The sequence below is a fragment of the Parus major genome, chromosome Z (genome assembly GCF_001522545.3).
Source record: "Parus major isolate Abel chromosome Z, Parus_major1.1, whole genome shotgun sequence".
Taxonomy (NCBI): Eukaryota; Metazoa; Chordata; class Aves; order Passeriformes; family Paridae; genus Parus; species Parus major.
In genome coordinates this window covers 45595797-45609650 of record NC_031799.1, presented here as the reverse complement: position 1 = coordinate 45609650, position 13854 = coordinate 45595797, and the positions used below count along the sequence as shown (strand labels likewise).

At 38.4% G+C, this 13854-nt stretch overlaps 1 protein-coding gene across 2 annotated transcripts in view; it reads left to right on the top strand.

Moving 5' to 3' along the window:
- RNF38 (ring finger protein 38) overlaps window positions 1–13854 on the top strand; it is a 90386-nt gene that overhangs the window by 32747 nt on the left and 43785 nt on the right. For both annotated transcript variants that reach the window (XM_015653063.2, XM_015653061.3), the window contains exon 2: window positions 8528–8598. In XM_015653063.2, coding sequence (XP_015508549.1) covers window positions 8528–8598 — 71 coding nt within the window. The remainder of the gene's footprint in view (window positions 1–8527; window positions 8599–13854) is intronic.

The following is a 13854-nucleotide window of genomic DNA, read 5'->3' as shown; positions in this document are numbered from 1 at the left end:
CTGAGCAAAGCAGCCACAGCAACCAGATACCACAATCTGGAGATACTGTTCAGAGTTTCCTAGCAAAAGTGTCCTTCTCTCGCAGAACTTCAGTGTAGAAAGGGAATTTCATTCTAGATTGTTAATAAACTATGAATTATTTTTGTTATGTATCAGAGATAACTCCAGTGTAGGAGCTGTGAATCTTACTGTAAACAGAGGAGATTAGAATGGAAAATAAAACATTGCCTTAATCTCTGTGTTTTAAAGCACGAAGCTTTCTGTCTCAAGTATTCTTTGTTAGGTGGGTATTGTAAGAGTCCTCTAGCACAGCAGTTAAGAGGAAGTATGCATTTGTGCTTTAGCTGCAGAGGTCGTATGTTTCAAGCTGCAGCTTAAGTTTATGTTAGTTGTTTAGAAAGTCACCTCAGAATGATTTTGTCATGAGAGAAGATAAAAAGAGAATGACTGCTTAGAGGGGAAGGAACGGGTGATTGTGTTGTTCACTTGGTTCAAGTACCTGACTGCCATATCCATCGGAATAATTTATTCTGAATCTGTACATCTTGTCTGTAGCAGCATGGAATTATCTGCAGAGTGCACAGGTAGATCACCCACTAAGAAACATACTGGTTGTGGGATTAATTGTTTTTGGGAATAGTTTTGGAACTATGGAGAAGTTTCCCTTCTCCACACAAAGGTTGGCTTATATATTAGGTGTTATTTCTGTATGTCCTTAGAGCAGTTGAGATGGTTCAGACTCGTGTTATGTTAAAATCAATAATCATGCAGGCACTTTCAGCTTTCTTTTTGGCATACCCTTTTTAAAAGGGTAAAAAGAAGGGCCCTGGAAATTGCTGACCAGTCAGCCTCACCTCTGCGCCCAGCAAGATCATAGAACAGATCCTACTGCTAGCTATCTCAAATCATGAAGAGGACAAGGAGATGCCTAGAGACAGTCAGTGGGGCTTCTTCTCCGAGGGCAAATCATGCCTGACTAATCTCACGGCCTTCTATGATGGAGTCCTGACTGCGTCAGTGGACAAGGGAAGAGTACGAATATCTCCCTGGACTTCTGCAAAGCCTTTGACATGGTCCCACACAGTGTTCTTGTTGCTGAATTGGAGGGAGAAGGATCTGATGAATGTACTGTTTGTTGGGTAAGACATTGACTGGCTGCCATGTCCAAAGAGTTACGGTCAACAGTTCAGTATCCATGTGAAAACCAGTAATAACTGGTGTCTCTTAGGGGTCTCTACTGGGACAAGCACATTTTGATATGTTAATCAATGGCATAAATGGAGCAGAGCCTCAGCAATTTTGTGGATGACACCATGCTGAGTGGTGCAGTTGATAGGCTTGATGAAGGGGATGCCATCCATCTCTAGATGGCATTGAGCGGACCCATGTGAACCTCATGGAGTTTAACTGCAAGGTCTTTCCCCTGGGTCAGTGCAGTCCCCCATTTCCATGGAGCATGGATGAATTGATTGAATGCAGCCCTGCCAAGAAAGACTTTAGGTATACTAGTGGATGAACATCCACATGAGTCAGCGGTATGTGTTTACAACTCACATGTCCTAACATGCCAGGCAACATGCTAACATACTAACAGCCATGTCCTCAGATGTCTGAAGAGAAGCATGGCCAGCAGGTCAAGAGAGGTGATTCTGCTCCTTCTACTGCACTCTGTTGGGACCCCCATCTATAGTAATGCATCCAGTTCTGGGGTCTTCATGATTTTAGATGGAAAGAGGGTAGATTTAGGAATATAAGGAGGACAGAAGGAAGACAGTTTTAGCAGTGAGGGTGGAGAGATACTGGAGCTGGTTGCCCTCATGTGGATGTTGTGGAGAAGTTGTAGAAGTTGCATCACAGAAAGTATTGAAGGTGAGGTTGAACAGTGTTTTGAGCAACCTGGTCTAATGATAGATAGAATAGATGGTATTTAAAGGTTCCTTAAAATCCACATGGTTCTATGATTCCTTGAAATTAGCTTGTACCCTATTGAATTAGCAGTGAATTTTCCCAGGGGATTTGAACTGTCTTCTGGTGCAGGATTCATGGTTGCAAAGTTTTTAAATTATTTCCTGGTCCTGATTTCTTCTTCCATCTTTGATTCAATCTTCCATGTTTGACACTTGCAAAAAATTTGTTTGAGACAGCTGGAAACAGTGATTTTTATGAATTTGGTTTGTCAGAGATAGGATACAGAGGTAACAAACAGGGAATGGTCTAAATAGCTCACTTGACACAAATAGTGCTTTTACCTTACTTGTTTATATAGTTCTTTTTCTCTGATTGTGACTTACTACTAGGAACCAGACTCAATATCCTGCTAACATTTTGTTCATGCTTGGCTGTGTAGTCTCTTGAGATACAGTTTGTGTCTTGACATTTTGAGTGTTAAGAGCACCAGTAAAATACTGGTACTGTGTTTATGGGTGTAGTAGTATTTCTGCATTAAGCTGATTTCCTGAAGGTTTATTGATGCTGTAAATTTTTCACCACATGATTTTTTGCTAAACAGCTCCTTGAATAAGCAGGAATAAACCAAAGCAAAAAGAATAGAGCAAAGCAAATAGAGCTGTCAATAAGCCTACAGAAAACATTTCTTGCTTTTGTATGTGCACTGTAAAGATATGAAAACACACATTTTAGAATACTTCATGGTTATTGAGTCTTTGGTTATTCAGTAATGCTGCATTGTTAGTTGAGGAAAAATCTTCTCTTGTTGTACTTGATACCTCACTTGAGCTGCAAAACTACAGCGTATATGGGGAAGCATGTTGCTGATGAGTTGAAACCTTCAAACACTTTACAGCATGAAAGTGATTCACATATTTTTGCAGGCATGTGCTTAGCTTAAAAATAAGCAAATATTTTCACAATTTGGACCTTGCAAGGTGAAGTTGGGTGGCTGCCAAAGCAGTAGCCTCTTTCCTTGTCCCAGACAGCTGCGGAGGGGATGAAACGAAATGGTTGTCTCTGTGGGTTAGTATCTGAAGTGTAGTTGTTCTCACGCTTCATTAAAATCACGCAGCTGCTAAGGTTAGTGGAGAAGGAAGAAGGCAACAGATAGGCCACAGTACTTGTTGTATGGGGTGAGGGGGCCATTATTATAAGTGTGTTAAACTTTTGACACTATGTTCTCATCTCGATTGGCCATCTCTTGTGTGACAGTCTGGAAAAATAGCCATGTTGTGGTCTGGGGTCTTCTTGCTCTTCATCAGTTCATCATGTCGTAACAAGTGGTTGCCATGTGGTCATCTTCACACTGTCTTAGATTGGTTTTGGTGGGAGTTTCTGTTAGTTTTATAGTCCATGTTGAAATATAGTTGTTACAGTTCATAAGCCACAATCTATGGGCTGTCTATTCTAGCTATTTATTTTAAAATAGTATTTAAGTTGCATGGTTTGTCTGTACTAATTGTTATTAACGTTCAGAATTTCAGCTCCAGGTTTCACTATAATACGTCTTTGACTTACACAACATGACCTTTTAGTTCAGATACAGTTCAGCTTGCGTCGCAGCAATTGAGACTGCAGATACCTACTTTCAAATAATAGAACACTTTCAACACTAAGGTAAACAGTATGTAGATGGGGTTATATTCAGATGGCTGCTATGAGAGCCATTTTGTGGACAGTTCCTGGAGTAAGCTGTCCAGTTTATACTGTAAATTTAAATTGGATGTTCGTTGAAGTAAAAGTGTTCATGCGGTCTTGTAGAAACACAGCAGAAACCTCAGGTAAAAAGAACTTTCTTATGTTCTGCTTTGTATATGAGTTTTGTTTATGAAGCTGAGGCCTGCCTCATATTCAGGCTTTTTGCTTTACTAAAGTAAGTTTGTCTGTTCTTTTTTTAAGCTCTGGTATTGCTAAAATATGTCAGACTTCAAGGTTTTAAAATACAAAGTCTTCCCTTTAGGTTTCTCTCCTTTTCTCCGAAAATGTCTGAGAGGTGTCATTCAGTCAGAAGTTTGACTGGAAGGTACACTTAACTTACATGCAATTAATGTAGGCCCAGATTTAATTTTGAACACTCAGTTGTGTCATTTTTATCCCATTTCTTGCTGGTTAGTAAGCATGCTGTTTGTTTCTCTGATAGCTGGAGAAAAAGGAAAAGCTGAGGGAGATTTTTTTTGCAGAGTGTTCCTCTGCATCTTCCTGATGCTTACTGGATATCTAAGTTCTCACTGGGTGTGTGGAATTCAGGACAGCATTCCTTGGCTGAGCATTGTGGTGGGGAGAAGGGGCTGTCAGGTTTACCAGTCATGTTGACTGGGCTGGGGTGTGGAAGGGGACACCAGAACTCAGAAAACACCATCAAACCTATGCTGGTTGTAGTTTGACAAGAGCATGGATTTCTTGATGAGGGAGAAGAAGGAGGGAAGTTCAGGAGGTATTTCACATTTTTTTTTTTTTTTTTTCTTCTCTAGTGACTTTAGGCATTTTTGTGGCTAGAATGTGTTCCAGAGTTTCATCACAGCATCTTAGATAGGCATACTTTCGGCATACTTCATGCTGAGTAATTGCTTTAAATTATCAATGTTATGTCCTATACCATGCAACTGAAATGCTCTTCCTAGAGTGTAATAAATTCTTTCAACAACTTAAGTGGATGCAAATCCATGGGAATTTCAAATTTCTAGAGTTTATTAAAAAAAGGGGTGGAAGGAAGAAGGGAAGAATGGCAGTCCTAGTATGCACTGTATGCAGCTAGCATGCAATGTGTCATGTTTCTTCTTTGTGGTCAGATTTGCAGGCATAGGGAAAACAGTTAAAGAGTATTATAATGATTAATTTGCAGCCTTGCTCTTACTTGACCAACCTGAGTAGCTGTATCTTTTATTGAACTCCCCTCTAATTTTTCTATTGTAACAGCAAAATATTCTGTTTACCCATTAAGTAACTTCTTCATTGCAGTTTGAAAGGCTCTTGAATTAGAAGAAGCATCTAAAATCTAAGTAATGTGCCACAGGTAGAGGAACATTGTTGACTAGCACGTGATAATAATCCGCAGGAGTGGTTTGCATTATTTTGTTGGAAGGTGACGCTCCTAGATCAGAGACAATTTAACCTCCCTTCCTTGTATCTTTTCAAGTGGACTTGAAAGTAGCCATTCTTGGCTGTATCTCACCAGAGATACTTATATGTGCTCTGTTCAACTCACAGGTGTTTTAAAGGGAGCAGTTAATTACTACTTGATCAAATTCAGACTTCATTTATGTGCATTTAGTAGTTTCCATGCTCAAGTCTGCAAATCAAACCTTTAGCCCAGAACTTGTCTGATTCATGCGAGTTAGTAAGACTCAACAGCCTAACTCTAAAGTAGGTTTAATAGTACAGGTGTCATACACAAATGATTTCGTAATGAGACTGGTGCTGGAGAGTCAGTGAATGTATTAATCAGTGTCATTCGTTTATGCAATGTGATACTTCCAGTAGGTCTGATGTTATTGAATTAAAAGGTTTGAAATCACACCTCTTTTTCCCTTTGACTAGGATTGTGTGTGTTCAGACTGTTTAAATTGGCAAGCATGAAGCAGGCCTTTCAAACTTGATACTGATTCTCCTTTTATTATGATGCAGAAGTTAGACAAAACCCATGCAATTCTGAAGATTCTTTTTGCTGTTCAGTTTAATGTGTGGGTTTAGAAGAAAAACAGTTTCTTTCCTATGGCAGCTGGGGAGTGCACCACTCTTTCTTGCCCGTTCCAAAAGAACTGATGTTTTTCCTGGAGTGCAAGTCATAATACTAAGCTGGGTATCTCACTTTATTTGAAGAAAGATGTGTTATATATATATATATATATACACACATATAGTGCCTCAGTTGAAGGGCATTACTCTCTACCCTGTCTGATACTGGTAATGGTGAAGGAATGCCTGATCTGGTGTTTCATGTATGCCTGCTGTGTTTTGGAGGTGTCTCAGCATAAATTGAGGCTACTCTTTTGTCACCTAGGTATTACAAGCTGTGAATCTGAGAAAACCAACTGGCTGTTACAGAGTGCCCTGTTACTTGCACAGCGTGTGAAATTGCTTTGGATTGTGGGAGAGAGGAAATTCAAGCTGGGATTAGGCTTGAGAAAATGATGGGCATTAGACCTCACAGTTGCATCTGCTGAACACAGTAACAAGGAAGTGCATTTGGGAAGGTGCTGAGGGCTATGGCCCTGCATGCCACATTTTGCCCCTTATGTGGATTATTGATAGCATTTTCCTCCATCTCAGTCAGCTTTGCAGAGATAATTCTTCACTCAGAATTAAAGCTTTGATTATAGTACCCCTAGGATATGCTAGCCCTGGAGTGCAGCTAGTCTTGAGTTGGTTTGAAATTCCCTGTAAATTTGGGGATATGAAAGTAGTTTAACTGAGTTTGTATCTGCTCCCTGCAGTCAGTGCAATGCAGATTGGCTTTTGTTCCTTTCAGTCCTCTGACACCTTTAATGGTTAAACAAAAATTTAGAAGTCTTTGACACAGCCTAGAGAGCTGCTGAGGTCATCTTTTGAGATTCTGACCCTGCTCTTCCTTGCAGGTGGATGAAAGGTGATTAACTTGTCTTCAGGTTCATGGTTCAATCTGTCAGGAAGAAAGTGCTTTAAAAACATAATAACTCAGTTATTAAAAAATGATTTTCTATTTTATATGTATATATATATATCTATATATAGATATATATATATATATTTAAGATCAGAGAAGTCCTACAGGATTTCCTAACCTTGTAACTCAACATTCTATATTGCACTGCCATTAAGCAGAGCCTTTAGCTGGAGTCCACCGTTTCAGTGTCTTCAGATCTGTTACCTCTGTTGTCCCCATTCAAAGAACTGCATTATCAATGCTGTCTTTGATGTAAATCCTTTTCCAAAGGCAGCTTTTGGTGAGGTCAGCCAGCTCAGTGGTGCAAAACAGCCAGGATGTGTGTAATGTGTTTACTTCTCACAGTTAAGGATTGTGTCTTACATCTTGCTATTGTACTGTAGGGTATTAGTTGACTGGAAATGAAACAAATATGTCATAAAGGCCATGGATCTTGTTAAGAGGAAAAAAAAAAAGAATTTAAAGGAAAATGTTTCCATATTTTCTGCTAACTGCACTTGGTTGTCTGCAGTTGAATTTGACTGAAACATGTAGATAAAAACCTAAGCAAGACTTCCTCTCGGTAGTGTGGATATTGTTAGAATTGTAGGTATGGCATCATGAAAACTGATGAGCTGCCCAGGTGCCTTGTGTGGTATTACTGACTTGTACCTCTGCTATTGGAGCTGTGTTGCTACTGCTGGTATCTGTTATAGCTAGAACAAAGTCAGCTTAGCATTGTGATGGTGTGTGCAATCACTGTTCATGAAAAGCCTACCTGTAAAGCATATAATACAGACTTGTAATGCCAGGCCCACGTTCATGAGTTTTAATTTATTAGGGAGTAAGTCTTAGGAATTTCACCTCTGGAAATTACTTTCACTATCTACATGCAAAAATGCCTGAAACAAGTTTATATGTATTTGTTGTAATTTGGCTGAACTTAACTATATTTTGTTGCCTGTTTTCCTACTTTAGACCAATTAAAGAGGTTGTATTTTATATCAGTTCTGCCTCTGGGGTAATGGGCAGAAAGATATCAAGCCTTTCTTTTAATCCTCTGTTCTCCTGGGTTTTGTATGTTGCTCTTGAGCTTGAACTGACTCTAGTTTCAAGAAAACGTGTGGAGTGTTTGTAGTGACACTCTTGTGGTTTGCATAAGTCTAAATCAAGTAGGAGGGGAGCACTGCATATTTCAAACAGTTTAAAACTGGTTTGTTTTTTACCTTTTCACCTTCAAAGTACAGTGATTTTTTCTTTGCCTTCCCTTCCTACAAAAAATACACAGTACGATCATGCTCTACTGCTGTTCTAGCCAGTACAGTGACTCCTATGGCAAAATAATATTTTTTCTGAAGTGATAAGTCAGAAAGAAGCTTTGTAAAATATTTTCATATATTCCTTGGACAAAAGTCTCAGGACTGGGGTAAGCCTTCATAGGGGTGAAGTCTTTTGTTCCTAGGCATAAAGAAACTTGTATAGAAACATTAAGCAGGCAGAAATTCCATTACCAGAAAACTAGACACAATTAAAACTTCGACCTTGGAATTTTCCTCTTTTATTCTTAATGTATTGCTGGAATGTCTGGTGTGTGGTTACCCAGCATGCTGAAAATGTTCTACAGTACAGTATATAATCTCGAATTGTGTAGTTTCTCCTTATTTGTATATGTGCATATGTACTTTACTGCATTTCCTTGTTTTGGATTGATGAGTTGGGTATAATTGTATTCTGTTTAAAAGTCTTAATAAATGTATATAGGAAGACATTGGCACACTTATAAAATGTATCTCTGATGCTTATTCAGTTATCAAACCTAGCTTTTTGGCAAATAAATCTTGGAGAAAAGGAAGTTTGCTAAATTTATCTTTGTGTTTAGTGTTCACAGAAATTGTTCACAGAAAGTGTTCACATCATTTTAGTAATTTTTTTCTCCCTTCCCTCCTTGTTTTCCAGGTAGTATTGGTACATCGTTTCAATGCCACTCAATCCATCAAGATCACATTTGTACTGATGACAGTGACAAGGTGAGATTTATGTGAATTTTTCATTCACAAGATGCATATGCATTTCCAGGGTTTTTATATATTGCTTTTACGACACAAAGATGTGTTGGTTTGCAGATATAACAGTCAGTTTTCAGAGTTACTTTGTGAACTGTCTGTAGCCTAATAAGATATATATTTTTCTCCAGACAATCTTTCAGACAGTTCATGAGAAATTTGTCTTTAGTATTGTATTTTTATTTATGTTTGTGTTCCTTTGCTGTTCTAAATATTTGTGATAAACCATATTGACACCCTCAGTTACTAAATAACAACAGTGGTTTTGCAAGTTTCTAGATAAGGTAGGATGTCTTGTTTCTTCTGACTTAGAGCCTAGCTATGTGTTCAAAGCTGCTTTTTTTTTTTTTTTTTTCACTGTAGCAGAATTTTCCTGTTTTGGAATTGGGAAGCTTTTACACTTCGGAACTTTTTGTTCAGTGGTGCAGCCTCAAAATAGCAACCTATCTAGTCGTGTGCATGTGTTTCTGTAATCTTTTTTTGACACATTTGCAGATTAGTTTGCTTGGGGTCGGTAGGGTATTGGGTATTAAATGTTCAATGATACTAGGATCACTACTGTAACTGGCATACACAACGAGTACTTTTGAAAGGAGTAATTTTGACATTGAACTGCTTGTGAGACTGGCTGTTGATGGTTTTACCTTAAGCTTTATTGTCTGTAAATACTGCAAATTGATTAATTTTAGTTCAACATGTAATGTGTCTTACATTGTATGCAAGTATGACATGTCATAATAAACTGACTTTTTGGCCAGACATGCCTGGAAAGGGGCAGGTATTAGTCTAATTCTGAATAATTTTTCTTGGGAGGTAAAATGCAGCCTGCATGGCACTGCTTTAGTAAGTGCAGTAATCGTTATGCTTTGAAATTCTGGAGTAAGTTAATTTTATAATTGTTCCAGCTTATCCTAGAGCAAGAGCTGTTTTCAGAAAAAGTTTCTATTACTGATCTACTGCCTTCCTATCTGGTTTTTTTTTCCTCTCTCACTCTCCTTCCTCCAATTTTGTGGGTATTTTTTTGTTTGGCGTTTGTTTTGTTTTGTTTCATAGGGTTTTTAGGGTTCTTTTGTTTGTCTGGGTTTTTTTTTTTGGGTGTTATTATTGTGGTTTGGGGTTTTTTTTTGGTTTGTTTGTTTGTTTTGTGTATGTGTGTATTTGCTTTCTTGTTGGGGGATTTTTTGGAGGCATTGTTGGGGTTTTTTTGGTGTGGTTTAGTGTTTTAGCTTAATTTTACTTCTAGGTAACACCCTAGATTTGGTTACGGGTTCATCCCACAGAATGCTATCCAGAACATGGCCAACATTATTCTAAGTTTACACTTAATTATCTGGTTAGCTATATTTGGCAGTATTCACTGCTTTGTTTTTTTGGGGCCCTGTGTACTCTGCACTGGAAGATTCTTGGGTGAGAAATGTATAGGGGAAATTTAATTTCAAAGCCATCCTCGTGCACCAACCTAGCCATTTTCCTTTTGTGAGCCATCACATGGAAGACCATTTCTTGTGTTACACTGATAGTTTTCTCTTAGTTTTATATTGTATCAAGGCAATTAAAACTGGTTTAAATCTTGCTGGAAAATGCTTTTGTTAGGCGCTTCACTGGTTTGGGGGCAGGGGAGTAGGAAGGGGTGTGGCAGCTTACCTGGTATAAATTTCAGATTAGTGGTTGTTTGGCATACCATCTGTCTCCATATTAATAGAGGAATTGGGCCAAATGTTATTTTTGCATATTTAGAGATGGTGGAAGAAAACAATCTTTCTCATTGGGGTTGATTCTGCACCAATTGAGCAAGAACTTCCAACTGTAAATTTTACTGAAGTAGAACTAGTATAAAAAGCAGAAAGAATGTGGGTTTGGGTCTATTAAAAAGACTGTTTTTTTCCTTCAGGTGTCATGTTTATTTGTTAAGGGTTTTGATTTTTCTGTGAGAATGCATGAAGCTGTCTGACTTGGATTTTATAGGAAATTCTAGTTGATTACTTGATTAAAATAACCACTTGTTTGGAAAAACAAGGAACAGTCTGCTTGTCCAGGTCCTTCTGGATGGCATCCTGTCCTTCAGGAGTGTCAACCATATCACTGAGCTTGGTGTCATCTGCAAATTTGATGGGGTTGCACTTGATTCCTTCATCTATGTCACTGGTGAAGGTATTGAATAACACTGGTCCTGATACAGATCCCTATGGAACACAATTGTCACTGATGTTTACTGGGACTCTGAGCTTTCGGCCACTATCCTCTGGCTGCCCATTGATTGGGGTTGTTTTTTTCCAAAGGGTTTGTGTATATGTATATACTTTTCTAAAATCATAACTAATTATTTCTAAAAGTAGCTTGTACTAGGGTACAATTGCAATTCCCTATCACTCCTTGCTTGTATGCACATATGCCTACATTCTTGTGTCAGTTTTGGTCACTGTGTTTCCACTATGGTTTCCACTATGAGTTACTTTGAAAATCAGGTTCTGATTTATTCTGCCATTACTGAGAGATACCACCTGTTCATATTGGTATTAATATAATAAAAATTATATTAAATTCAGGATTTAATTGATTTATCTACAAATTTATTAATTGTTGGGCCTTTTTGTATTCATTGTAGAAACTTTATGAAAACCATGCATTTAAAATAGTTTGACACGTCTTTGATCAGTCAATGGGCATATTTCAGCAAAATAATTTATTACTTTTTGCCTGATTACGCATAACTGGTTTTTGCATTATAGAAGAAATGTAGAGGTAAATATTTGACTGGCAACCTACATATATTTTACAGTAGCTTCTCTACAAGCTCAGCTGTCATTTTCTGGACAACAGCATGAGAAAAGTTCTATGCCACACCACACATGCTAAAGGAATGTTGCAATCTTAATGAAAACAATTCCCAGGCTTCCACCCCTATTACTGGATTTTGTTGACTTGGCACATGAGAATCTTAGATTCATGTTCAGTGACATCAGCAGGAAACCAAAGCCTAAGATTTTTCATGTGTGGACTCATTGCATTAAGAGGGAAGTGTCATTGTTGAGAGTGTTATTAATACTGCCAAGAGATTGTCTAGTTTTGTTGCACCAAAAACAGTACTTCTTGTCTTACAGAGAAATCTAATATAGCCCAGGTATAAAATACATTTCCTATTTTACTTGGAGTAGAAAAGTGATTAGAATTGAGATTTATTTTAAAATAAATTTAATTTAATTAAAATAATAATTTGTTTCTTTGGTGGTGGGAGCTTTTAAACTTCAGTGCATGAGTCAGGGCACAATTCATGTTTGTAATTTCTTTGATTTTTGCATTAAAGTATAAATATTAAATAAAAGAACTGAATACATTTCTTTGTTGTGCACAGTATTTAGGGAAAGGTATGTGTAAGAAGGAGCTGGTGTTTCTTGGTATATTGCTTTAATGCTTAAGCAGTGGATTCCTACTAGCATTACAGAAAAATGCAGATGTATCATCCTGCAGAGCCTTTAAATCATACCAAGTTTATTTAGCTTTAAAAATATTTTTTTATTCCTTTGGTGGCTGTTTTACTAGTGGTGTGCTTCCATTAGAGAATGCTAACTCATCTTGAACAGGAAGTCCAAAAACACAACACTTAACTACTCTTGCGATATCTCTTTTCACAGATATTATCAAGTTATCTATTCCATGCAATTAAAAACCAAATTGACGACCCAGTAGTAATGGGGAAAAAAACCCAAAAACAAAACCAAATCACTGTGGGGCAATCCAGTGGAATTTTTTTCACTACTGCTAAGGGGTTGGTAATTATACTTTGTTTTTCTCCTTTTTTAGCTTAATTTATTTTACTTTCACAGTATGTAAAGAATTTTTGCTTTTTGCTTCTTATTACTAAAATACATAGCTAAATAAATATAATTTATTTTACTATTTCTAACCTTCAAATTTCCCAGCAAGTTAGTACATATTCCACACACATTTTTGTGTCACTGGCTTGAGGTGATGCTGCCTTGACAGTGGAATTGAATGGGATGATCTCCAGAGGTCCCTTCCATCCCTAACAATTCTGTGCTTTTATGAACTTACTCTCATTTGCCTGTCTTAATGACATCATCGTGGACATCAGGTACTCAGTCTGTAACACAGAGTCCTGTCAACTCATTAAAAAAGATGTTTTCACAAGAAGGGAAGTATTTTAGAATTCCAGTCTTGAAGTAAAAACTACCAGTTTTGTGTTCTACTTTGTATGGTGTAGTGTCTGGTAGCATAAGCCAATGAAATTCACACATAGCTGAACAAAAAATGATTCACAAATTCAGATATTTGAAGGACCCATCACATTTTTATTAATATATGATGTATTATATAGGGCTGCATGTACCTCTTGTGGGGAATGTGTGAGGGGCAGTACATAGAAAAACGGGAATATTAGGAGGAATTTATTTTGCCCTCTCCAGTTTGAAAAACAGAAGATTTTCTTGTGCAATTAGGACAGGTGAGTTCATTCCTCATGGTGTGTATTGTTGTCACACCCACACACTCTTAGTCCCACTTCATTCTGTCGGTGTTTACTGAGCATTTACTTTTTCATTTCACCTCTGGCAGCTGCAAGGATGTCATTTACCAATTTTCCAGCACTTTCATGCTTAGTGAGTCATCTCCTTTGGAACATTGATTCTTTACACCTACAGCAGATGATTTGTTTTCCTGAATCAGAGTTGGGGAAAACTTTAATTAGGCTGAGGTAGAGAGTGCAGGTAGATTTGAAAGGTGAAAAATAAGGCGATAATATCTTATTTCAGGGGGAACAGCCTCCAGTTCTGTGAGGCTGTCTGCTCCCTTTGCTGCTCCGGGCTCCATCCTGAGCCCATGCCCGCGCTGGCACCTTCAGCAGAAGGCTGATGCTGTTTCTCCACTGACTCTCGAAAGAAGGTTAGCGCAAGGTGGAGGTCGGTCTCCTCTATCAACAGAACCAGAGGACGTGGCCGCAAGCCGCGCCAGGGAGGTTCGGGTTGGACATGAAGAAGGATTTCTTCGGCGGCTCGTCAGACACTGGGACGGGCTGAACAGGCAGGCGATGGAGTCGCCGTCGCAGAAGGTGTTTAAGGAAGGATTGGACGTGACACACAGTGCCACGGTGGGGTTGAGAGGATGGAGATCGGCCCCAGATTGGCCCCCATAATCTCGGAGATGTCTCCCGACGCAATCGGCCTTGCGCTCCTATGAAACCGAAACTAAAAGGGGGCCGAGGGG